This window comes from Sinocyclocheilus anshuiensis, unplaced genomic scaffold, assembly GCF_001515605.1.
Source record: "Sinocyclocheilus anshuiensis isolate Anshui unplaced genomic scaffold, SAMN03320099.WGS_v1.1 scaffold13, whole genome shotgun sequence".
Classification (NCBI taxonomy): domain Eukaryota; kingdom Metazoa; phylum Chordata; class Actinopteri; order Cypriniformes; family Cyprinidae; genus Sinocyclocheilus; species Sinocyclocheilus anshuiensis.
The window spans coordinates 505,461-532,634 of record NW_015538026.1 but is presented as its reverse complement, the minus strand read 5'-3'; the positions used below and the strand labels follow the sequence as shown (position 1 = coordinate 532,634).

Genomic DNA, 27,174 nt, shown 5'->3' with positions numbered 1-27,174 from the left:
AGGGAACAATTTACCCTCTGCCTTAATAGGAGACACTTCTGTAAAAAAAATTACACTTGGTGAATAATTCAGATACACAATGAATTTCATGCCAGTTTCCCCCTTAACCTTCTGAAGGTGCAGGATCACCATAGTTGTTTTAAATTGCCTCACCTCCACAATGTACAATAGGTTAGAAAGGTCAGTGTTTGCTGCTGCTCATGTTTTTCCCTCAGGTATTAGAGAGGTCTTGTTAGATGAAACCTATTGTTTTAGAAACTACTTCTTTACTAAGGGGAAAAAACTTTGTTTTGTTCTTATGAGTTCTCCAGTGACTTTTCTAGTGTCTGAACAAATTACTCTTGAATCATTGACAGAGTGGCAAGATGTTGAGCCAAATAAATTCTTTGATCCAATTCTTGAACATGAACCAAGTAAACAGGGTTAACTGATGGAGTTCAACTAATTTTCTAGGGTCATACACCCTGATTAGTGCTCTCAGAGACAGGCTTCCAAAACACCAAAAAGATGAAAGCTAACAACTGACAGCAATATTAAAACATGTTGCACTGTAATTGCAAATACATGAACAAACTGACAACTGTTACACAAGTGGAGCTGTCTTTTATCACCATATTCTTTCACAGGTTGTTGTATATACAGTCGTTCATTGCGACAGGAGAATAAAAATGATGAAACTGTTTGAAATGAGTCAGTGTTTCCTATTACAAACCCCAGTGGTGTGGCCATTTGTTTATTTGGAAAGTGGCTTTTAACACTGTGTTAGCTGTGCTCTGCAGAAGAGCAAAATCAATGGTGCTCACGCCTCTCCCTGCTGCATTCCCAATTGATTAGCGTCTGATCAAACACCTGAACCCCTTGGTGCCTTCAGCTGACATTGAACGCAGCACACTGTTATTCTTATTAATGCAAACTCCCCAGAGTTTAATTTTCCCTATATCTAGCTTAAATTGAAAAAGCTATTAATTATTTTTTATTTTTTTTACTGCATACAGTAATGCCATTGAAGCAATATCATGACCTGTATAGTTTTCGTACAATTGCATCCTTGCTGCCAAGGGGCGTCATGCACTCATTATTTTTGAGGGGGCACGAGTTGGGGGGGGAGGGGTCACCATGTGACACACAGCAGCCACAACAGCACTTATCTTTTAATGTTTTCCTTTTTATTCAAAACATTCCCAAACTTAATTATCATGAAATATCTTGATTCTTACCTTTATAGATTATGTTGATCTATATTGGGCGATGGTCAAAGTAACCTAATAGTATAATATATTAACTATGCTATGCATAAAAACCTGTCTGTTTACTAACATATATGGGTGTCATGCCATAACATATTTTTAATATGACGAGTTCAAGCACTCTCAAAAACTCCCATTAAAATCACTGAAGCTGTTTACACTATGAAATTAGTATCTTATAGATTCGTACACACATTTGCACTTTGTTGTTTCTGACGAGAGAATTTGTCAGAAAGAGCTATTCAGTCAGCGAGCGAGTGAAGATGACTCATCTGAACACCTCTGATTGGTCTTTGCATTCATAAGCTCAACAGCATAGTGTGTGATTGGTTATAATGCGCAATGCTGTACAAACGCGTCTGTCTCTGGCTCAGCGCCAGCAACGAACGCTGATTTTATATTAATCGGCTATTTTTTGTCTTTTGGAAGCTGCATTCAAAATCCACTTGGCTCAAAAATCTGAGGGGGCATATGCCCCCTCACTTTGAATGGGCATAACGCCTCTGCACGGAGTCACCAGCAACGCCAGATCCAACGCACAATCACCAGAGTTCGGATTCTCCTCACCTGTTTGCACTAATCAACCACAGTATAAAGCCTGCCCAGTCTGTCCACCACGCCCAGTGGTGAGTACCCTTCAGTTACAACCCATAATTGCACAACTGTCACGCACTATTGTGCTGGTAACTTCTACAGTACTCACCAATCTGTTTCAGCGCAAGCCCTTCTCAACTTGGGATCCTCCAGGAACTTCATCTCACTGAATCTCCTCCGACAATTCAACCTCAAAAGGAAAACCTGTCAACAACCACTAGATATTTACACCATCTTGGGAAAACTGATGGGCAAAGGCAAGATCCTGTACTGCTCTCCCACAATCACGCGTCTGCATCATGAACTGCATCTCATTTCTGGCGCTGGAAGGTTTAACTGCGACATCATCCTGGGATGCCCTTGGTTAACCCAACACTCTCCCAATGTGAAGTGAAATACTGGTAAGATCCTGCAATGGAGTGAATACTGTTTTCAGAACTGTGTATCGTCCGTTCCGAAGCCTGCACTTCCTTCATCCATGCCTAGTAAGGTGGCCCCTCTGTTCCACTTCGATTGAGAGTCCAGCAACTTCAACAACTCAAGAAATAGCTCCCGACTACCAGGCGTTCCAGGATGTTTTCAATAAACAGGCAGCCATGGAATTACCACCTCACCAGCCATGGGACTGTGCCATTGACCTGCTGCATGGGGCCACACTGCCAAAGGGCAGAATTTACCCATCCCAGAACAGCACTTACAACCTCATTCAGATCCGGGAGGGTGATGAATGGAATATGGCATTCATGACACCATCTGGCCACCACCATCAGGTTGTGGTAACCTTATGGCCCCACCCTCGGTCTTCCAAGGATTCATGAATGAGGTGTTCCGGGAGTAGCTCCAATGCTTCGTCATAGTGTACATCGATGACATCCTCATTTTCTCCCGGAACCTGGCCGAACATCGCCACCGTGTGAAGCAGGTCCTTCAGAAGCTGAGAGAACACCACCTCTATCTCAAACTGGAGAAGTGCAAGTTTCACCGTAATTCTGTCCAGTTCCTGGGATACGTGATCAACCACCATGGCATTCACATGGACCAGAGGAAGGTACAAGTGGCAGCAACCATGGCCGCAACCAAGCACCATCAAAGAACTTCAACGATTCCTGGTCTTTGCCAACTTCTATCACCGGTTCATCACCAATTTCAGCCATGTCTGTGCACCAATCACCTCGCTATTTAGGAGTAAGCCCAAGTCTCTGTCTTGGACGCCTGCCGCCATCGACACTTTCCACCAGCTCAAAGAGGCATTTTGTACCGCTCCTACCCTCACACACCCGGATCCCCATCTCCCGTTCATTGTGGAGCTGGATGCTTCAACAGTAGGGGTTGGGGTTGTTTTATCTCAACGTCACGGAGAGCCTCCTATCCTCCACCCATGTGCCTTCTATTCCAAAAAATTGTCCCCGGCGGAGGAGAATTATGACATTGGCAACAGAGAGCTTCTAGCCATCAAGCTAACACTAGAGGAGTGGCGACACTGGCTTGAGGGAGCCAATCATCCTTTTAAAGTGATTACGGATCACAGTAACTTGGAATATCTTCACAATGCCAAATGACTCCATCCCTGACAAGCCCGCTGGGCTCTATTCTTCACCCGGTTTCAACTTTACAGTCACTTACCATCGCAGCTCCAAGAACCAGAAAGCAGACGCACTCTCCCGAATCCATCTCTCAGATGACAATAACTACCCTCCCGAACCTATACTCCCTCCAGCCTTGATTATGAGTCCCATCCAGTGGTCTCTGGATGACCAAATCACGGAAACCACTCGCTCTGAACCTGCTCCGCCGGGAAGTCCAGAAGGAAGGACTTGTGACATAAACCCTGCAACTTACCCTTTTGGACTCAGTTCATTCATCTCCGGGCTCTGGACATCCAGGCAGCCAGCAAACCCTCTCACTCTTCCAAAATCGCTACTGGTGGCCCAACATGGCCCGGGAGGTCTCCCAGTTTGTCAAGAGCTGCTCAGTCTGTGCCATCTCCAAAACTCCCAGACACCTACCTCAAGGAAAACTAGTTCTCAGTACTTTTATTTGAAATCTTTTCTCATTTTTAAAGTCTTTCCTGTCACTTTTAATCAATTTAATGCATTCTTTCTGAATAAAAGTACTTTTTAAAGTAAAATACTGACCCCAAACTTTTGACAGTTATATACATTTAAATAGCAAATTACTGTAAAAGAAACTCCACTGACTCTTGATTTTCTTAGCTGTCAAATACAAGACAAATGAAAAGTTAACTTTTTGACATTTAAACAGTACACAAGACAGAACAAATAAGAAAAAAAACTAATCTTTTTCATTTTTATTCATATTTTGGCTAGATACTTTAGTACGCAATAATTAAGTATACATTAGACACAAACTGATTTGACTATTGGCAGAATCTGTTGGCATTTACAGCATTGCACTTACCAAGGGAAAGCTCGATAATGTTGACATAAGCAATAACAATTATCTAGAATGCACACCAGCATGAGGAATGAGATCAAGGCATTTTTTACACATAGCCGAGAGCTTGATATCAACTTTCTGGAGCCAATGGAGATTCAGAGGATCAGTGATACTGTCCCAAATCCGCCATTCAAAGCCAAATGACTTATAAGTCAACATCACACAGCCCGAACTGTTCGCTATGATCAAACAGTCCTTTAACAAAGTATGCGTACCAAGTCCTGTCCTTAAGGAACAGGTGGAATATTTTTACATACTGATCACAGATGAAAGAATGTCGGCCGAGGGAGAGGAGTTAGTTGGTATTATGTCTTATTTTCTTCATCATGGTAGCTGCTCAGCATCCCATTACACACGGGCAGGCCTGATTTGATCAATTGATGTGAGAAGAGGTGATTTATGGAGCTACTTGTCAGCCTAACAAATTGTTCGCTACTTGCGGCTTATGAGGTAATTCTACATGCTATATCAGAAGCTATTCATTAAAGTGTTGACAAAGAGTCCAGGGTTTACAGTAAAGGGAGATTTCTCTTCATATTCGTCCTTTAATGAGTCAAGGAACATTGCATACTGTACCAAAGAATAAAATAAACTGCATTGTAATTAAACGTGGTGTCCCATGACGTCTTAAACCTGCCAAAAGCCCCCTGGGTAATCGAAAATGCTTAAATGGCATCCCACATGACTGAGGAAGATGCATAACAGTCTTTAACGCCAGCCAGCATTGTTATTCGACACAGCAGGCAGTGAGGTTTGTGGAGATATTTGCACGTTTCATCATTAGGATGAAGAATTATGTTGGTATTTAAGCAGACAACGGGTTGACAGGTGAGAGAGGGGAAAAAAGAAATGGACCAGATTCAGAGAAGGAGAGGAACAATCAGGCCCATCGTACTATGGTACCATGAACACTGTGCCGGGCCTTATGATGAGTAGCCAACTAATGTCCTCTATGACAGGGGTTTTCAAACTTGGGTCTGGGGACCCACATGGGTTCCACGAAAGGGTTGAAATATATAAGATAATATGTATTGAACATGAGAAAGAATGTAGAATGACAGAAAACAGAGAAAGGCAGATTAAATTATTCATGTGTCTCTGAGTATGTGAGTGCATATGTAACTAGAGTACCTGAAATAAACAGCCCTGTTTGAGAGCGATAAGCTGTGCATTCACAGACCACTGGGCTGTTAGGAACATTTACATTCATCTGTCTAACAAAGAGATTAAGTGAATAAGTTTATCCAGGCTCATTTCATGTGAAACTAAGACAAACAGAGCGGAGGGTGAAATATGATGGATCGCTGATTCACTGCGCCGAGCGAGTCGTAGTCAAGCTGCATTACATAAAGCTCCAGAACTCCACAAGGGGTTGGAATGAGATTATAACTTAAATCCAATTGCTTTTCATACTTAGATAGGCATCCATAATCCTTAAATACACCCGGATTTGAATTAAGATTGGTGCACCATTCTCCATCACGTGTAGATTTTAGTGTTTCAATGGCCTAAACACACAGCAAAAGAGAATATTCTAGCAGTCAGAGTAACACCTGCAAAATGGCTTCAACCAAACCAGAAAATCGAAGCTCCGCATATGTTTAGCACATGGCTGTATAAACCATAATTAATATGAAACCTCCAGGCTAACTGACCATTTCTTTACCATAATGAAGACTCATTTTCAGCATCCAGAGCTACTTAAGGCACATCGCAGTTGAACAAGCTTCAAATAAACTATAATTGTTTATTGTGCGAGAATGCATGCATGTCCACAATTAAATGTTATTCATAAAACAAATCTTGTATGTGGCAATCAATTCAACATAAAGATGGAGCACAGGGTCTACCTCTGCTAAACGTAACCCATTCATCTAGCAGGAGAGAAGAGGATGTTTGTCACAGACCTGAAATTGTGCTTACTCTGGGTATCTGGCTATCCTTGAATGAGATATTCTTCAGTGAGTCATTTGCGAGTCGTAGATAATGCATTTTCTTCTTTCTACCATTGCTACCTGACCGTGGTCCGTGCATAGTGATTGATAGCATTCACATCCATAATTCTATTTACTTCTGTCCTTATGGTTATGCTGCCATAATAATAATGCCATCTATAGTGGAGTCTGTTTAACAATATGGCACCGTGAAGCATGTCAGAGTAGTCAGAGGAGGAAAGTCAGTCCTTCTAAAGTTCACTGAGATGGCAGTGTGCTTTTGTGCCCTCCTGAGACATTTGTTGTGCCCTTGTGTTGACCACTAAGGGAACAAATCAACTACCGTCAAAATGACAACAGGAGGAATGTCCATGAAGTAAAATTTGCTTACGGCACTGGAGGTATTTTACATGGCCTATCTGCAGTTTAAAACCTCAGCCGAGCACTCAATGTGTACAATATTACAACAATTGCCTTTCATAAACAACCCTAGGCTAGAGTGCTGCACTAGATGGAATGGAAAATGCATTTCCTGTCCTGAGCTCTCTGAATGTGACAGAATGGCTTAAAATTTCATTTTGTGATGGGGACCTATAAAAAAAAAAATGCACTGAAAAAGCCCCATCCTTCAGTGTGAATGTTTGTGTATTTGCATAATATGGAGTGGCTTAGACCATCACGGATTCCTGTGCTGAATGTGTAAACTCCAATTTAATTTATCTAAGGTGATGGATTAACACTAGATTTCACATTCAATATGACTACTTAGATGGGACATGTATTTAAATATTCTCCCATATATGATTCCTCCCGTTAGCTCAAATAGCAACGCAAAGGTCATGGATCCGACTGCAGTGAAAGTAAGAACTGAGAAAATGTGTACCTTGAAAAAAAAAAATGTCTGTTGCCTTGGATAAAAGCGTCTACTAAATGCATAAATGTAAGTGAAAATTTCTACTACTCCTGCTACCTGCTGTTGCAACTTCAAATACTGTGGCTCTGACATGCATTATGACTGCATTATGATTTGTGATTTTAAAAGCAATAAATAAAAAAAGTATATGTAAACAAAATATTTAAATAAATAAAAATATTTACTTGAACAAAGCTATAGTTTATTATTTATTAATATTTAATATGTATTATTTATTAATATTTAATAATAAAAAGTCAGTAATACTGTAAAATATTATTGATTTAAAGCAACTGTTGTAACAAATAATAATAAAAAATATATATAATTTACATTTCTATAATAGCTGCTTAAATTGGAGAAAGGACAGTTTAGTAATATATGAAAGTATAACTGAATGAAATTAAGACTGTAATAGTCAGATCAGGTAGAAATACTTCCAGTGTATCAGAGCAACATCACAACACATTTTTGCAGTTTGTTTTTCATGTGGTGGTTTTTTTGGGGACTGGGTCCATCAATGAGGGCAAAGCTTGCAATCTAATTCCTCCACCGTGTCTCCTCTTGCACTCTACAGCTCAGAGCTACTTGTGCTTTCTGTCTGGTTACCATTTAAATCTGAAATACTTTTTTTCTTCAATAAAAAGCTAAAACAGCCCGCAGTCAGAAACGCATGGCTGTGATGTCCCAGAAGCATCATGACCATTCAAACTGAGTGGGGCACCAAAAAACAAATGTCTAAGCTGACCTTTACCATACAATGAAAATGCATAATAAGCTGAAATGAGAAACTTTTTTCTTATTAAATACAAATAAATAACAATTTTATATATACTGTATATAGTTGTAAATAACTAATAAGATAAATCGCCTTACAGTGGGGTCAATCTGATTAAACCAGCATCACTAAAGGCACAGCTTTTAAGGCACAGATGGGCCAAATGCACTGTATTCAATAAGGCTTATGTTACTTCCCTTCTATATCCCCTATATGAACACTAGACAACTCTAATTGAATCTAAAGCTGGGCAATGTTTTGTGTTCTTTTGGCACACAGCCAGTGAAGGGGAGATGATGAATTAACATTGCTGAAATTCAAATCCAATAAGACTAGTTTTGCAGTGTTTTTAAAGCAGTTTAGCCCACAACTGAATTCTCCTTACACCCTGTTTATTGCCAAACATACGATTCTCTGTATTCAGCTGCCAAGTGTGTAGTGTCTGATTTACTTTTTCCAACACAACGGATAAATTTCAAGAGATGACTGCATCTATATCAGATGCACAGGATGAATGGAGGGAAAGCTATAGTCTGTTTCCTGCAATAGATACACAAAGACAGCTCCATGGCTATGGGGAATTATTGAGGTGTGGAAAGAGGACAATATTAGAGAGTTTGTGTGTAATAAAGATGACAGGCTGTTCAAAAGCAGGTCATCCTGCACTCAGGCATTTTACACCATTTTGGTATTTTTTGATTCCTTAATTGCACACAAAGTACAAAGTTACTTTGCTTCAGTTGCTCTCTCCTTCCTTATGTTTTCTACTGAAATAAATTAAACCAAAGTCAACTGCTGCATTTCAGTTCAACTACTTATACTATGCCATAAAAGTGCATACTCTTTTGGTGAAGAGAATGAGCATTTTAGAGTGTACAGCAGAAGAGTACACAATTTTCGGGACATACTACCACATCACATTTGTGCCATTAATGGACCACTCTGTTGCATAGTTACATGGCCAGTCAAACAACTTATCACAGTTAATATCCTCTTATACACACTCCACATTTCAGTTCATGTAATTTACTCAAGTCAACTATTCTTACCAGATTGAACAGAAAAAAACAGCATGTTGATCTGCCAGTTGGGGGTCCTCCATGTGAAGAACTTTCCTTGTGTTCTTGTATAATAATGCATTTGAAAGTTAATGGCTCAGCTATCTTTATAAAAGTTCACAATATTTTTGCAGATGCAATTTTTCATCAAGTTAAAAGATATTATTAATCACTAAATCCGGTTCACCTAAAACTCTCTCTTAACCACTGGTCTCACACATCTGCCCTGTTTGTGGTTTTTCTGTTTGTGTTTGTAGTTCTCAACCGAATCATCCAATTTTCCAAAGTACAGTGGGTTGTGGGCAATATTAGCCACTAGAGCTATCTGCACTTCGAATTTTCACCGAAAATAGTAGACCATCTGGGTATTTCTGGGATATTCATTTCAACATTACTTGGGAAAAACTCATTCTAATTTTGAATATTATTTAGGAGAAAAAAATCTTGAGATAGCCTTGAATAATGCCTATAACCACAGCGAAGAACAACTATAGATTTTGTATTGCACATTTATTTTTTTATTATAAACTATTTTGGCAAACTCCAGTTTTTTTTATCCACTCTGACTTCCCAAAACCAGATAATAATGTAGGGATTTCTAGTACATGAACGGTCACTGCTATGCTCCTATCAGCCATCAGGAGGTTTGCTAATCATCCCAGCACATGACTCCAATATTCTGGGTACTTTAAGCAGTAAACATAAGCTAAAATTCTCTGCTTTGTGAATTCTCTCAGGTGAATTTAAGCCACTCGTGAAAACGAGTGTTATGAAGTTTCAAACTTCTAAGAACTTCGTCAACTCTCATTCTAATAATCTGTGTGTGTGTATGTGTGTTTTAGCGTAGTTTTGATGTATTCTAGAGTAGCCAATAAAATTCATGTTTCATTTATAAAGAATCTTTGGTTTGGTGTCATATAATTTCCAGGTCAAAACTTTTGCCAAGATCAACGTTACCTCTCTAAGAGCTTACAAATTATCAAAGAACGTATTTATCCGTGGCCAGGAGAATACATAGTCAATTTGTTAAAATATACTGAGGTCACGGCTCACTGGACGACCCTTGATTTAAAGTGTAACATAACAAATTGGAAATCGGTTTAATCAGGTGAACTTCGGGGATTCAGACCCGAGTCCTATCAAAACCTGAATTAATTAATAATAATTAATTCCCTTACAAATTTAAGTAGTCAAGTTATCTACAATAATAAAAAAAAAATCAATTTCTCATAAGCATTTTTCAAAGGTTGACAGCCCTAACATTATCAGATCCACAGCAATATATGTGTGCCCCATGTCATATGTACAATACTGTGTTCTATTAAGTTGCTATGAACTAATCAAATCAATATTTGGTGTGATAAACTTTGCCTTTCACTGCTTTTTACACAAGGAATTTGCAAAAGGAACATTTGGTAAACTAAAAACTCAACTGACACTTAGTGTAGACTTAGTGACACTTATCAGAAGAAAATAAATATTTTTTGTATGTCAGTGACACTGCAGAAAGCAGTGACTGCAGTACCGTTCATTCTATCCAACGCACCTGCTGTCAGACTTCTGTTTTGCCGTTTGCAAGTCCTAAAAATTTAAGACAGTCACTTCATTGTAGAAACCAGTTGTTACTCTGACAACGAACTGAATTCTGTGCGAACACAACCATATTTAGCTCTCTAAAACAGGACTGACAAGTGTTTTCTGCTGCTGTGTAAAAGCAGCCTCTGTGTTACAGCCCTCACCCTTCTTTGTCTGTCATCTGTCATCTAGTTTAACAGTTTGTGGAAACTATACAAAGATCAGGGGCTCAAATTCACCCCTAAAGCTTTTAAACTCCCACAGATTTTGAGCAGAACAGCTCATCATTACTGGGCAATCTCTTCTCCACAACCAAATACCTCCAATCACACCCTCCTTTCTGCACAGATAATGGCCATAAATGAAAGCAATTCATACACCTCAGAGCAGTATGAGATTGAGTGGGTGTTTGAGGTTGATCAATAGGGTCTGCTCCACCCCTAGCACTCACTCAGTTGTGTACTGTATATACAGGCTAACTAAACCCTGCAATCGTTACATCTGCCCCCTAAAATTCAGCTCTAATGTATTCTCTTAGCATTGTGTCCAAGCAGCACCGATTTAAAACAGTTCCAGCTCATCGAGGGAAAATGTGTCTCTTTAATGTAGACTAAACCAGTGTGTTTTTTCAACTAGAAGCATTTTTTACATTTTATGGGTGGATTATAATTAAAAATAAGAAATGTATGTTTCTTATGTAAGTAAATGTCAAGTTATGTCATGAAACTCTACATGGGTCCTTAACGCAAACTGATGATTTTCACAGCATTAAACTACTTGACACAAGTTGATTGGTTCATGTTGCATTCGCAGCCAAGTAACTTGCTGCTTTACATTTAAATGGCTGGCTAGCATTAGAGCAGTTCACGGCACGCTTTCAGAGTTCCTCTGAAACCCTCCACCTTCCCCAGCTCCACCTGTATAGATCTGCTACGGGTTATTTTATACGCTATTTGTGCAGCAGCAGTATATCTTAAATACTCACAGCACCGCATGTATAGGCATTAGCAAGTTCCTGTACTTGCTTTGCAGCAGCAGCAATAATCTACTGCAACAGCAATAACCAACAGCAGCAGCGTAGCAGATCTATTCCACCAAGACCAAATACATTAACATTGTCATATCCATTACCATGCTAAAATTTTCCGAGTTGTCATGATAGAACTATGACTACACAAGATATACAGTATACACACACACACACACACACACTTCTTTTTTTCTTCACAAATTCCGACTGTCTCTCAGTCTCTCATGCATCTTTTCCACCACAGCCAACAAATTTGAAAAAAAAGATAAAATTGTAGTTTACTTAAATATCTTAAGAGCTTGTTTGAGGTGAAATATGAGAAAATAATGGAAAAAACACAGTAAAAATCACTTTTTTGAATCAATCTGTGATTGTAAAATTATAATTGTATAATTTAATTGGGTATATTTAGGGAAACCTGAAAGCTAACCATGAAATTAGCCTTAGCAAGAAAAAAAAAAAGAATCAGCCACTTTATCCCACAAATATTTAAAATGTCCAACACAGAATGTTATAAAACGCAACACGTAATTTAAGATGAGGTAGAAATGATGCAAGTGTTTTCACTGTATGACACTTGGGGATCAATTAAATAAATAAATAAATAAATGTGTTTTAAAAGTTAAAGAGATTATTTTCAGAAAAACCATGGCCAGTAGGTAAAGAAACCCCCCAACTCTAGGGTTGCATGATGGATACTTTAGCAATAAATGCAGAATGGAAGTCTCTGGTTGTGTTCCATTAACGCTTGCAACCTGCACCGACAAGCCTAATCTGCTACACTGACATATAAAACACAGATGGTGAGGGATAGATGGGAGTATCCATCATTATTCCATAGCTATAACACTCTAAACGACAACAGAACACCACTCATTTCAGAAAGATCTGAACAGAAAGATGGGTTAAACTGATCAACTGAAGTGCATGATAGCTTTTTGGCCAAGGTTATACAAGGTCTGTGTGCATCACACTATAAAGTTAATTAAGAAAAATCATATGTTTATGACTTAATTGGCAAAAGATGACTCATTAGTCAAACAAACCTTTAACCATTTTTACAGGGTAGATAGATAGGCATTCAATAGGAATGAAGGTGCAGAAACAGCTGCGCAGAAAGTAATTTCTCTGTTTCCTATGGCCAGTAATTTATCTGAGATGGCTTCAGGTACAGCTGCTGAGCCCATACAGCTTCTCTAACTTTGAATACATCCCAATCTGATTGAGAATGTAAGCCCGGCTCATAGAACAGTTCATTAGCTTCTTACCCCAAAGGCTTTTCCAGATGACTGCCTGGTGAACCCACTATCTCACCTAGAGTGCAGAAGGTCTGACCCAGGAAGTCCTTCAGAAGGGTGGCCCAGACAAAAAGAAAGCCCAGAGGAGTGGGATAGGCACACAGGAAGTAAAGAAGAGAGAGCAGAATGAGTCAGGGTGGCTCTGGGTATAAATGAGTTGTACAGGTAAAGAGAAAAGTCTAGGAGTGCAAGGCAGAGACGTACGTTGAATTCGGAGGGCTTCCAGTAGGGAGGCAAGGCCGCAAATATAACAATAACAACAAAGCATATCATGTAACCGAAAAGACAAAAAAAATACAAACGAATTGAAGTCAGGCCAAAGAGGATAGAAAATAAAAAACGAGAGTTAGAGAATGAGAAAGGATCTTGGAGAAGAGAGAAAGGGAAAAACACCCACGATGATCACTGATTACAACAGAAAGCGAGAAAATCAAATCATAAGTCTGAATTTCATTGAAAAATTAAAATGAAGACAGACAGACACACACACAAAACATTTGGGTGGTTCTATACAAAATCACAATTTTATAATTTGCCCCTACTGAGAGTTGTTTATTTTCACACTGTCTGCATAGTTTTTGTACCTGTTTTATTGTACATATTTATGCAAATCAAGTAATTATGCAATTATTTTATAATACTTATATAGCTTTTATGTACTACAAGAAGATGAAGAATTTATGTATATAATTATTTTATAATAAATTATATTTTTCATTAATCATGCCAAGAAAATAGTTTTGCATAGAATTTGCATAGAAAAAAATATGACTTTGCTAAAGAGAAAGACAATTTTTTTACAATGAAAAAAGTGGTGCAGGTGTTTAGTGAAAATATCTCTCAATATCTTGTCATTATATATTTTTAGCTTGCCTTTTATCAGTTTAACAGGTAACAAATGGTCTGTATTTCCCATTTTAAGCGCACTGTAGAATACATTCAAAACCTGTTTTCTTGTACTAAAGTCAAAGAGAGTCAAAGAGAGATTTTAATCTCACCTCTTCTTCAATTTTGCACAGCTTTGATAATGATACAAAATATGACATCAGTTTCAATCATTTTAGATTGCATAAAACCAACCGCAGAATGAAGATCATGCATATCAAAATGTGTGTGTAATCGCCAATGAACACAAAGAACTTTCATATACACCCAAGCAAACACACATGCACATACATACAAAAAGCACATACAAAGTGCTTCCATATACTCACGTGTTTGGCTAGATCAGGACTTTTGGAGTCAATGTCATATCTGAAATCCAAAGAACAGCTTCAGTCGGTATTGTTAGATGATGGCATATCCCATTTTCTCTTGGGTGACAATAAAAATCTCCATTTTATGTGTTATGAAGAGGAATGTTCAACCATCCTCACATTATTTGATCTGGGATTCCTATGAACTAAGTCATCCATAAAGCTAATATTTTGATTTCTTGTAGAGAACATTTCTTAAAGTCAGCATGAAATGAAAATTTCCCCGATTCACATCTATTTTCTAAATGCATGTCATAGATATTGAGAACAATTCATCTGTGAATGTTTCTTTTCTTTTCTTTTTTGTAAAAATTACCCCGTAATATTTAATGAAAATGTCATAAATGTCATAATGATAATATGTTACTCTCGGATGTACGGCACGATAACAGAAGAAAAGTTTGTGACTTTAACAATCAAAACATCTGGTTGCCATGATAATTCTGTCCAAACAATAGAAGATACTGTAATTTTTTAAATTTCATTTCGCTACTAGTAAAAAAAATTACAGATCATCAAAATCAGATCATCCTTAGTCTGCATTTAAATTCTTGATGCTGTTAAAATTTGAGTGGAAGTGCTGTTCTGGGGCACAGCTCATTGGCTCTGTGAATATTTGCATTGGTATAAGCAGGAATTGGCATAAACGTGGAAGGTTTCTCACTGACAGCACTCTGAACTCTCCAATTAAGTCCAGCGTGCAGTGCAGCAGGCCTTTTTCAACTCAGCAGAGCCCATTTAAGAAGGTGAATAAGAGTGAGATGGAGTCGGGCGCGGGAAGGGAAGAGCATGTTGTAAATCATCTGGGATCCCGCGTCACACATTTGGGTTTGAACTGCTGCATGAAGATTGGGGATAAAACTCATCTGAAATATTTATCACCCTTTCACTGATCCAGCCCCTTAAACATGACAGTCAAGAGAGATGCAGCATCAATAATTACCAAGAAGGATGCACTGGGAGAGAGGGAGACAAACGGAGCGAGAGCAGAAAGACCGGCGTGGGACAGCTCATCGGAGAGCGAGGCAGATTCCTGTGTGTCAGCATCAAAGGGAATAACTCACATGTCAAAGCGCAGATTCTGCTTCTCCTCGAAGAAATAGTCCAGGATGTACTTTCTCACAAAGTCTGGGTTCAGAGTGTTGTCGATGACTTCAGTTCTCCCAAACTACACAAAAAGAGAGAGAACAACTACATGGGGATGAAAAAGTTGGCACCGTGCGGCCACAGACAAATCTACATCTCTGTTCAGTCCATTAACTGCCCTGTTCCTGTGACTCTGCAGCCTTAGAAAAAACTAGGATAGCAAAAGGTGATACTTTGAGAAGAGACGCATCTCTTCTACTAATGAACAACAGGAACCCCTGCCCAGAATCAGTAACGTGTACGTATGTGTGGCATATAATTTGTGTGTGTGTGTGAGTGTTTGAATGCAAATGAAGTAATAAATATTCAGGCATATTCATGAGTTCTTGGGATTTGCTTGGGATGTCACTTTAATGGCAGTCTATTCATCCACCAGAACACATGCAATACTGTAAACAACTGTGATTTCTATGTTAAAGTAATGTACAAATAACAGTTTGGCTCCAGCTTTCTGTGATATATCTAAATGACTGTATAACCATAAACATTGACATTTCAACACATTCCTTGTGTAACATCCTCTAGAAATGCAAAAAGCCTTCGATCCACTAATGATAAAACCTCCTCTTCGTCTTCTGCTGTCTCTGTAAGTATGTCTGCCTTGTTGGTTTTATGTAAGAAACGTAAATCAGAGTTTGGAATTAGAGATGGTGCGTGAACATTTTAAGATCTTCAGCCAGTGGACAGGAAAAGGAAAGAAGAAAACAGAGAACAAAAGGATAGAAGGAAGGAAAGAAGGAAGGAAATTAAATTGTTTAAGTGAAGGAAGGAAGGAAGGAAATTAAATTGTTTAAGTAAAAGAAGAAAGGAAAGGAAAGGAAAAAAGGAAAGGAAAAAAAGGAAAGGAAAGGAAAGGAGAAAAGGAAAGGAGAAAAGGAAAGGAGAAAAGGAAAGGAAGAAAGGAAAAGAAAGGAAAGGAAAGGAAGAAAGGAAAGGAAAAAAGGAAAGGAAAGGAAAGGAAAGGAAAAAAGGAAAGGAAAGGAAGAAAGGAAAGGAAAGGAAGAAAGGAAAGGAAAGGAAGAAAGGAAAGGAAAGGAAGAAAGGAAAGGAAAGGAAGAAAGGAAAGGAAAGGAAGAAAGGAAAGGAAAGGAAGAAAGGAAAGGAAAGGAAGAAAGGAAAGGAAAGGAAGAAAGGAAAGGAAAGGAAGAAAGGAAAGGAAAGGAAGAAAGGAAAGGAAAGGAAGAAAGGAAAGGAAAGGAAGAAAGGAAAGGAAAGGAAGAAAGGAAAGGAAAGGAAGAAAGGAAAGGAAAGGAAGAAAGGAAAGGAAAGGAAGAAAGGAAAGGAAAGGAAGAAAGGAAAGGAAAGGAAGAAAGGAAAGGAAAGGAAGAAAGGAAAGGAAAGGAAGAAAGGAAAGGAAAGGAAGAAAGGAAAGGAAAGGAAGAAAGGAAAGGAAAGGAAGAAAGGAAAGGAAAGGAAGAAAGGAAAGGAAAGGAAGAAAGGAAAGGAAAGGAAGAAAGGAAAGGAAAGGAAGAAAGGAAAGGAAAGGAAGAAAGGAAAGGAAAGGAAGAAAGGAAAGGAAAGGAAGAAAGGAAAGGAAAGGAAGAAAGGAAAGGAAAGGAAGAAAGGAAAGGAAAGGAAGAAAGGAAAGGAAAGGAAGAAAGGAAAGGAAAGGAAGAAAGGAAAGGAAAGGAAGAAAGGAAAGGAAAGGAAGAAAGGAAAGGAAAGGAAGAAAGGAAAGGAAAGGAAGAAAGGAAAGGAAAGGAAGAAAGGAAAGGAAAGGAAGAAAGGAAAGGAAAGGAAGAAAGGAAAGGAAAGGAAGAAAGGAAAGGAAAGGAAGAAAGGAAAGGAAAGGAAGAAAGGAAAGGAAAGGAAGAAAGGAAAGGAAAGGAAGAAAGGAAAGGAAAGGAAGAAAGGAAAGGAAAGGAAGAAAGGAAAGGAAAGGAAGAAAGGAAAGGAAAGGAAGAAAGGAAAGGAAAGGAAGAAAGGAAAGGAAAGGAAGAAAGGAAAGGAAAGGAAGAAAGGAAAGGAAAGGAAGAAAGGAAAGGAAAGGAAGAAAGGAAAGGAAAGGAAGAAAGGAAAGGAAAGGAAGAAAGGAAAGGAAAGGAAGAAAGGAAAGGAAAGGAAGAAAGGAAAGGAAAGGAAGAAAGGAAAGGAAAGGAAGAAAGGAAAGGAAAGGAAGAAAGGAAAGGAAAGGAAGAAAGGAAAGGAAAGGAAGAAAGGAAAGGAAAGGAAGAAAGGAAAGGAAAGGAAGAAAGGAAAGGAAAGGAAGAAAGGAAAGGAAAGGAAGAAAGGAAAGGAAAGGAAGAAAGGAAAGGAAAGGAAGAAAGGAAAGGAAAGGAAGAAAGGAAAGGAAAGGAAGAAAGGAAAGGAAAGGAAGAAAGGAAAGGAAAGGAAGAAAGGAAAGGAAAGGAAGAAAGGAAAGGAAAGGAAGAAAGGAAAGGAAAGGAAGAAAGGAAAGGAAAGGAAGAAAGGAAAGGAAAGGAAGAAAGGAAAGGAAAGGAAGAAAGGAAAGGAAAGGAAGAAAGGAAAGGAAAGGAAGAAAGGAAAGGAAAGGAAGAAAGGAAAGGAAAGGAAGAAAGGAAAGGAAAGGAAGAAAGGAAAGGAAAGGAAGAAAGGAAAGGAAAGGAAGAAAGGAAAGGAAAGGAAGAAAGGAAAGGAAAGGAAGAAAGGAAAGGAAAGGAAGAAAGGAAAGGAAAGGAAGAAAGGAAAGGAAAGGAAGAAAGGAAAGGAAAGGAAGAAAGGAAAGGAAAGGAAGAAAGGAAAGGAAAGGAAGAAAGGAAAGGAAAGGAAGAAAGGAAAGGAAAGGAAGAAAGGAAAGGAAAGGAAGAAAGGAAAGGAAAGGAAGAAAGGAAAGGAAAGGAAGAAAGGAAAGGAAAGGAAGAAAGGAAAGGAAAGGAAGAAAGGAAAGGAAAGGAAGAAAGGAAAGGAAAGGAAGAAAGGAAAGGAAAGGAAGAAAGGAAAGGAAAGGAAGAAAGGAAAGGAAAGGAAGAAAGGAAAGGAAAGGAAGAAAGGAAAGGAAAGGAAGAAAGGAAAGGAAAGGAAGAAAGGAAAGGAAAGGAAGAAAGGAAAGGAAAGGAAGAAAGGAAAGGAAAGGAAGAAAGGAAAGGAAAGGAAGAAAGGAAAGGAAAGGAAGAAAGGAAAGGAAAGGAAGAAAGGAAAGGAAAGGAAGAAAGGAAAGGAAAGGAAGAAAGGAAAGGAAAGGAAGAAAGGAAAGGAAAGGAAGAAAGGAAAGGAAAGGAAGAAAGGAAAGGAAAGGAAGAAAGGAAAGGAAAGGAAGAAAGGAAAGGAAAGGAAGAAAGGAAAGGAAAGGAAGAAAGGAAAGGAAAGGAAGAAAGGAAAGGAAAGGAAGAAAGGAAAGGAAAGGAAGAAAGGAAAGGAAAGGAAGAAAGGAAAGGAAAGGAAGAAAGGAAAGGAAAGGAAGAAAGGAAAGGAAAGGAAGAAAGGAAAGGAAAGGAAGAAAGGAAAGGAAAGGAAGAAAGGAAAGGAAAGGAAGAAAGGAAAGGAAAGGAAGAAAGGAAAGGAAAGGAAGAAAGGAAAGGAAAGGAAGAAAGGAAAGGAAAGGAAGAAAGGAAAGGAAAGGAAGAAAGGAAAGGAAAGGAAGAAAGGAAAGGAAAGGAAGAAAGGAAAGGAAAGGAAGAAAGGAAAGGAAAGGAAGAAAGGAAAGGAAAGGAAGAAAGGAAAGGAAAGGAAGAAAGGAAAGGAAAGGAAGAAAGGAAAGGAAAGGAAGAAAGGAAAGGAAAGGAAGAAAGGAAAGGAAAGGAAGAAAGGAAAGGAAAGGAAGAAAGGAAAGGAAAGGAAGAAAGGAAAGGAAAGGAAGAAAGGAAAGGAAAGGAAGAAAGGAAAGGAAAGGAAGAAAGGAAAGGAAAGGAAGAAAGGAAAGGAAAGGAAGAAAGGAAAGGAAAGGAAGAAAGGAAAGGAAAGGAAGAAAGGAAAGGAAAGGAAGAAAGGAAAGGAAAGGAAGAAAGGAAAGGAAAGGAAGAAAGGAAAGGAAAAAAGGAAAGGAAAAAAGGAAAGGAAAGGAAGAAAGGAAACAAGGAAAGGAAACAGGGAAAGGAAAAAAGGAAAAAAGGAAGAAAGGAAAAAAGGAAAAAAGGAAAAAAGGAAAAAAGGAAAAGAGGAAGGGAGGGGAAGAAGGGAGGAAGGGAAAAAGGAAAGGAAAGGAAAAGAAGAAAGGAAAAAGGGAAAGGAAAAAGGGAAAAAGGAAAGGAAAGGAAAGGAAAAAGGGAAAAAGGAAAGGAAAGGAAAAAAGGAAAGGAAAGGAAAGGAAAAAAGGAAAGGAAAGGAAAGGAAAGGAAAAAAGGAAAAAAGGAAAGGCGGAGCGGCTAGGAGGGGAGAGGAGAGGAGAGGAGAGGAGAGGAGAGGAGAGGAAAATGCTAATATACGATACAATACGATAGGCGAGGAGAGGAGAGGAGAGGAAAATGCTAATATACGATACAATACGATAGGCGAGGAGAGGAGAGGAGAGGAAAATGCTAATATACGATACAATACGATAGGCGAGGAGAGGAGAGGAGAGGAAAATGCTAATATACGATACAATACGATAGGCGAGGAGAGGAGAGGAGAGGAAAATGCTAATATACGATACAATACGATAGGCGAGGCGAGGCGAGGCGACTGTCATCTTTCACTGTATTCTTGAAGGATGCTCTGCCGTCGGTTCCCTCAGCTAATAGTGTTTCCCATGAATAATTAAACAAGATGGGGCAGATGAGAAATGCATAAATAAATGAATCACCGGAAGGATGTTACAACACCCTGGTCGTGCAGAAATGAAGGAGACGGCTTATGAGCGATAAAGGAACGATAAGGTGATTTAAACATACTGTAAAGACCATCCCACAGTGCTCTTGTTAATGATAAAGAGACAATGTATCACCACAGACTGACTCGCAAACATTCAGTCAGTGTAACATGGTTACAGCCTGAGGCATGTCTGTCTGATGTTCTCAGCTGTATTGTAGAGACACATAAACTTTCGTATGAAAAGACAATTTCCGAATCACGTAGCCTACAACCACAAATAACACTTAAATCTGTAAAAATTAGGATGAATTTATATTTTAGCGCCATAAACATTTATAATTGCAAAGGCTAAGAATGACTGAACATTCTCAAGCAAAGCTCTGTGACAGAAGAACACAGAGTCATTAGGATTCATAACATAATGCTTTAAGTACTGCTAATACGACCTCACAGTTTACTTTACATCTGCTATAAATCATTCTGTTGACCTGCTGCTGTATATAAAGCCTTTTATGGTTTGTCATATATATGACATATGGTTTCCAACCCTTTTGTGAAAACTGCCTTTGCACAGAAATCCCATCGGAGAGAGGAGATGCAAAGAAAAACATTTAACTTAAATCACCAAACTGCTTTTGAAAAAGCTTTACCTCCCATTAAGTGTTAAAGAGGCAGTCAAGGCACAGTGAAAAAACCTGTTGTTCAGACTACAGCTGTGCAAAACAAACCCTATGGGAGCATTAACACAAGGTCACATTCAGAAAAGAAGAGAAGGATAAAACACACCATAGCAATAGCAGTGATGAGGACAAGAGTGTGAAATCCCAGCAGGTGCATAAATAAAGTTTAACAGAATTATGATGCACAGAACAGGAAAAAATGATCTTATGCAAAATAGGATAAACAAATCAATGACTTTGATTGAAAAATGACTTGAATTGAAACTGACTGCGATTAAAAACTGTTCAAGATCTAAGTGAAAATAATTATTATGTGAGTCACTGATATTTGAGATTTCTAGAAGTTTTTCATGAATAGCTTTAGATTTTATGTTAAGGCCCATTCACACCAAGTATAACTATAGCACCCACACTAGATAACCATGGAAGATAACCATGACTATAACATTTTAATATTCATTTTAATTCTGTTAGAATAGGGAAGTCTGTGGCACAGCAATAACAATACTACCACAAAAAAACTGGAGCAATATTGTTGAAATCACTTTCAAAACGTTTTTTCCAGCTGATGCCCAATAAAAACATTGACAGTGAATCAGAATCCATCCAACTTTAAAGAGCGTGAGCATTTAATGAGGCAGGCAACATTACAGCAGAGCGAGCTTAAAATAAACAGTGTTATCAATTACCATCATTAAAGTTATCGTTCTTGGTGAATAGGCCTTTAGATTTGAAATATTTACAATTGCAAATCATGTTAAACGATCTTAAAGGTATTGTATATTATTTTTTTTATTGGAATGACACTCAAAAAATATTCCTATTAGTTGGATTTTTTGTTTAGCCAAAAGACATTAATGCATTTTCCGTCTGTCCATTAATCTGTGCAATCATAGGCAGCTCATATTTGGGAAGCAGGAAACTGAGAGCATGGAGGTTAAAGCATATCATTCATGTTCATGTTTAACACCATATTCAACTTCATAAAATTCTGTCATCATTTACTCTTCCTCATGCTGTTCCAAACCTAAATGACTTTCTTCTTTTTAGCATAAAAGAAGATATTTTGAAGAATGTTGGCAACCAAACAATTTTTGGGTACTACTGACTTCCACTGTAAAACATTGAGACATTTCTCAAAATATCCTCTTTCATGTTCCACAGAAGAAAGCAAGTCATACAGGTTTTTGGAACAACATGAAGGGTAAATTATGTAAATAAAGATTTGATTTTATTGTTTTTTATTTATTTATTTATTTATTTTTTATATATATATATATCATTTTTTTTTGCTGAACTATCCATCTAAAGAACTATACCTGGCCTACCAAAAAAAAATAAAAATACAGTTTAGATCAAAGCATTAAGCTACTCTAGACTGTTACAGCAACTTTACTGTACATTTAAGAGAACACTCTTATCCATAGTGAGATCACTTTAATGCATAAAATGCTGTGGTTAGTTGCTTATTAATGTGTAAACAATTAAATATAGAAAAAAATATAATAAAAAACTTAAAAGATACAGTAGCCAAACCATGGACACAATCACTCAAAGTAAGGCGCTTATGCTGTGTTAGTAACAAAGAGATACACACATACTCCCAAATCTCCTGCTGAGACAGAAAAATGCACAAAGGAAACTCCATCTTTATCAATCCCTTACAGCTTGACTGCCTCTTTTCCACAGCGGTTGGTATTATACCCAAACAAGAGGCATCTTACATGGGCACAGGCATAGAGAAAGAGTCTACATAACTAATTTTGGAGTGAGCAACCTGCTCAGTGTTATGTAAGCTGTCATCTTTTATCTTTGGAGAAAGGTGTTTCATCAAAACCATCTGCGAAGGAGGAAGATCGACACCAGTATGGTTTTATTTTGGGTCAAAAAGTTGTTACAGCTCCTCATGTGCACATCCTGACATTTTAACCGTTTTGATGCATTCATGTTGGCCTTGAGAACACCTGCTTCAACAACTGTCACCCGCTAATAAGTGATTCAATTAAAAGGGTCTGAAACACAAACCAAGCCTTGCAAAAGAGAACCGCAATGCGATTTTTCATAATGAAGGTCTTTTTTGCTAGCCCAGTGATGGATATAATAGCCCGAGGATGTCCGATTATCAGCTGATTGCAATGACCTGGCAAATCCAAGGGCTGTGTCCTTTAAGTGTGAAAAATCACATTCAGTGAGCTGGGAAGCATTACAAATGCACTGGCCTGTAACTTTAGAGCCAGATCGTCTTTAATGCTAATCGCTAACGGAAAGTGTACAATCATCTCAACAGTCAATCATTCTGGGCCATGGGGACTGATTCATGAATATTCAACAGGAGAATCAATGAGCAGTGATGGGCACCAGAGGGCTGCGGAGAGAGTGAAGGGGGCGGAGAGACAGAGAGGATATGCAGAGCTGATTAGGGCAAATGAGGGAGTCTCTGTCAGAGCTGATTGTAGGTTTGTTCCCGAACGTGGACACTTACCTCACGCCACTGCTTAGACTCCACTCCCTGAGTGTACAGAACACACACTGAGAAGATGAGAGAGAGAGAAATCAGCCTCTATTTCATTTTTAAGAAAAAGCTTTTATGTTGCAGTTACTGTAGATGCATCTCTGAAGAAAGGCTGAACAATGAAAAGCTAAGTAGAAATTAAATGGATAATTAATGGAGTTTCCTGTTTACATTTTTCTCCTGTGAAATAGACTTTATAATTTCCTATAATTTGTGTCTAGAATTTTGGAAGAAATCACAATATTTCTCATTAAATTCTTCCAAAGCCAAATTATTTGGCTTTTACAATATTTTTTAATTATTTTATACAATTCAGGGCTGCAACAAATGATTATTTTGATAATTAATAATCTAATGATTATTAGAATGATTAATCGACTAATCGTTGATTATTTCACTGATTAATCAGTAGACTTTGATTCAGTTTTAGGCTTTGATTCATTCAGCTTTTGCAATTAGTTAAAATATTGAGTTAACTAATAATAAAACAAGGCGATCACTTCAGCTTTTGAAAATGTCAAACAATTACATTACTATTATACAATTATTTTTTACCATATAAATAAATATATTTGGCACACAAAATGGAATGACAGACAGAAAGACATTCTCATTCACCATTTAATTAACTGTTTGAAAAATTAACTGACTGACACATCATTTTGCCCAACATCTTTTGTTAGTCTGTAGATATGGAACAAAATAAAGATAAGTGATAACACTATTTATTTTTGGGAGAACTATTTTATTCACAACATTATCTCTTTAAAAAACATTTTTAATACCTTGCATTCACCATTAAAAAGATTACACATTACCTAGCTTCACACTGGAGAGCTGCTTCATAAGTCAAGTTATACAGTAATTCTAACTGAAAGCGACACTGACACTTTAGTACTGTAAAGCTGCTTGAATAAAGCATTTTATACATCATTATGATAAGATGCTTTCTTAACTGCTGTTTTCTCTCCGCTGTAATTTTTGTTGTGTTTATTTTGTTATTGTGAGGGAAGTGCAGCACATAATTACATATTCATCTAAAGGCCACTCTCAGCAGTGCGGGCAGCATCAGGATGTTCGCTAACAGTAAAGCACTGCTTGCGTATATCAAACTTCTTTTTACCCCTAAACAAATAATGGAAAATAACTTTGCTGTGAGTATTTCGGAGCCAAAAGTTCATACTTGCTTTAGGATTCACCATAAGTTTAAAGAGTCAATATCTACCAACTAGGTTTTTATTGGGTCAATGGAATATAAAAATGCTTGAAAGGAAAATAAAAAGGTTAATTCGAAAGTTATTAGTTTTACACATACAACCCCTAGTGAAAAATAAATATACTAAAATGTATTTGAAATTTATTTTATGCCAAGTATACTACAAATACATTTACATATTTAAGTACATAGTAAAAAATACCCTGTAATTGTACTTTTAGTATACTAAACTGGTATACTTACGGTCTGCTAAATTGGAACAACTAATTTTGTATTTAATGCACTTTAATTGTGCGGAAATAGTGCTGAAGTCAAACTAAAGGTATACTGAAGTATATTTGATTGTGCTAAAGGGGAACTATTGCAAGTATACTTCGGGTACAATTTAAATATCTTGCATTTAAAGACCGCTATTATTAGATGATCATATAATCTTTATTAATAGCTGTATTAAAAACGCATTTTAAGCTTAAGAAATATTAAGAAATAATATTAAGTAGCTCTCCAAATGAAGTTTAATTATAATTTTTATATCAGTAAGTCTCAAGTGATTTGAACTATACTTAGTATGAAACAAATGTATTTTAAATATATTACTTTTTTTACTAAGGATTGTGGAGCATGAGGGTTAAATGAAGATTAACAGAATTCTAAGAATTTAATAATGTTAAACATTAAGTTTCTTTGATGAAAGAGCAATGTCTAAGCAATAAATGTTCTTCTTGCAAAGATTAGAATTGCAAAGGTGGCCAGACTATTTGACCCATTGCTCTCTATTTCATAATCTTGTCTTCAGCAAGAGATTTACTGTACACAGGTCTGAATGTCCCCATGACTCATGAAGCATTTGTATTCAGGGGGCCAAGCTCATGCTCTGCATATATTAAGCGCTTCTGCATTTCTGTTGATAGTGAGGAAAAGCTGTCACATTGTGATGCAAATTCTATGCATGTGTTTTAGGCAACTTGGAGAAATAGCAGAGTAGACAAATTGCAGGCAAAGTTTTTGAATGTGTAAAAAAATGATATTAATGAGATTTTAGGTTCAAAAACAAGTGCTTCAGTTATGTAAAAAGAGAAGTACTTACAAGGATCAGACTTGGAGAACGTGTCTCGATCTAACAGGTTTCTGTGGAAACAGGAAGAAAAAGACAGTCAATTAAGGGCTAATAAACTAGGTCACTTCGGTCAAACAGTTCAGGCATAAAATCATACAAAGGCCTCACAAATAAAGCTAATGGAGCTCTCATTTACATGTTATTTCAGAAACCATCCATTCCCTTCCACTAGCAGCAACCAAAGCATCTCTTGACATAAAATATTTTCTCTGTGTGTTCTAGCAGAATAATGTAAAAGTACCACTTAGATTCCAGGTAGGGGTCCATCATGAACTGAAAATTTAGTCTGATCATCTCCAATGTCTCCTTGATTAATGAACCTGGGTCCAAAAGTGAGTTGAAATGACAGATTCTCATTGCACCGCTGTGATTTCATTTAGCTGCCCATTAAAAACTACTGAATTAAACAGACTGCTAAATGACAAGTCATGATTCAAAACATAAAGACACAATCTTTACATTTGTTATAACATAAAAATCATGCCAAAATATGCTCAAACTGAATCTTTCGCAGAGTTTAACAGTTCTGCATCCTATTCAGCTCTTGGAATCTATTTAATTGTCATGAACTGGATTGTTTAATCACAGCAGATTGAATCAGAGAGTGATTCTGGCATGCAGGTTCAATAAACTCTCTTAGAGTCTGAAATCACTATAAACAGATCATTGAACACCTAGAAAATTGAGACAGTCTCATAAAAACAATAAAAAAATACTCTGATTTGACTCGACAGGCTTGAACAATATCTAATTTCGGTCACAATATCAATGTCAGAGACACTGGCTTTTAATTACATTTTATGTGGTTTGTATATTGTATATTTGAAAATGCAGAAACTGTGTTCTCTAACACAGATAAGTGTCAGCTACACATTGTTAATGCGTGCTGTTGTATCAAACCTCCAGACACAGGCAGAAAAAAAAAACGCTGTCACTTCTCCTATTAAACATTCCTGCAATTGAAAACATTTTAAATTAGCCTGTCAATCCTTCGCCAGTGGAATATAGAGCCTTGAGAACCCCAAAACAAAAAAGTTCATATATAGGGATAGAACCTGCTGATGTTAATGTGAAAAGCAAAAATTCAACTGCACTGAAGCAGTGTTTTATAAAAACACGATAAACTCACATAAATTTTTTTTTACTTGAAGCCATGTGAATTGTTTTATTTTTTCTGTTCGGTCTATATTTTAAAAAAGGCCTGTAATAAATTACACAGACATTAGAAAGGTAGAAAAGCTGAAAATGTGCGGTACTAAGAGCGACTCAACAAGGTTCTATGATTAGTGACCTACTGTTAAAACTGTTGAAAAAGGCTTCTGAAGAGCCGTTATACTATTCTACTGAAATGGGCTTAACTGTCTGAACGTATAGAGGCTCTGACAGATCTGTGATGTTCAAACACAGACCGTACGTTCAAATTAACTCCTTTGGGCTTTGAGGCATGACTACATCTTAAAAGGAATCCTAGAACACTGCAGTTTAAATGTGAGAAGTTTGTAAGAAAGGTTTAAATGTACCCTTAAAAGACAGGATATTAATCATACATTTACACATAAATCATTACTCAATGCTTTGCTTGTCATGAATTCTTTCTGAGGTCTACATATGCATGTCAGTGAAGCTACTAAAGAGATGAAATGTGTGTGTGTGTGTGTGTGTGTGTGTGTGTGT

General features: G+C 37.6%; 1 protein-coding gene across 1 annotated transcript in view; it reads right to left on the bottom strand.

The window, feature by feature from the left end:
* LOC107680032 (copine-8-like) overlaps positions 1–27,174 on the bottom strand; it is a 72,921-nt gene that overhangs the window by 35,371 nt on the left and 10,376 nt on the right. The window contains exons 2-8 of the mRNA XM_016475791.1: positions 25,471–25,511; positions 23,138–23,184; positions 15,205–15,308; positions 14,099–14,138; positions 13,883–13,903; positions 13,089–13,103; positions 12,855–12,931 (exon numbers count right to left, since the gene is read on the bottom strand). Coding sequence (XP_016331277.1) covers positions 12,855–12,931; positions 13,089–13,103; positions 13,883–13,903; positions 14,099–14,138; positions 15,205–15,308; positions 23,138–23,184; positions 25,471–25,511 — 345 coding nt within the window. The remainder of the gene's footprint in view (positions 1–12,854; positions 12,932–13,088; positions 13,104–13,882; positions 13,904–14,098; positions 14,139–15,204; positions 15,309–23,137; positions 23,185–25,470; positions 25,512–27,174) is intronic.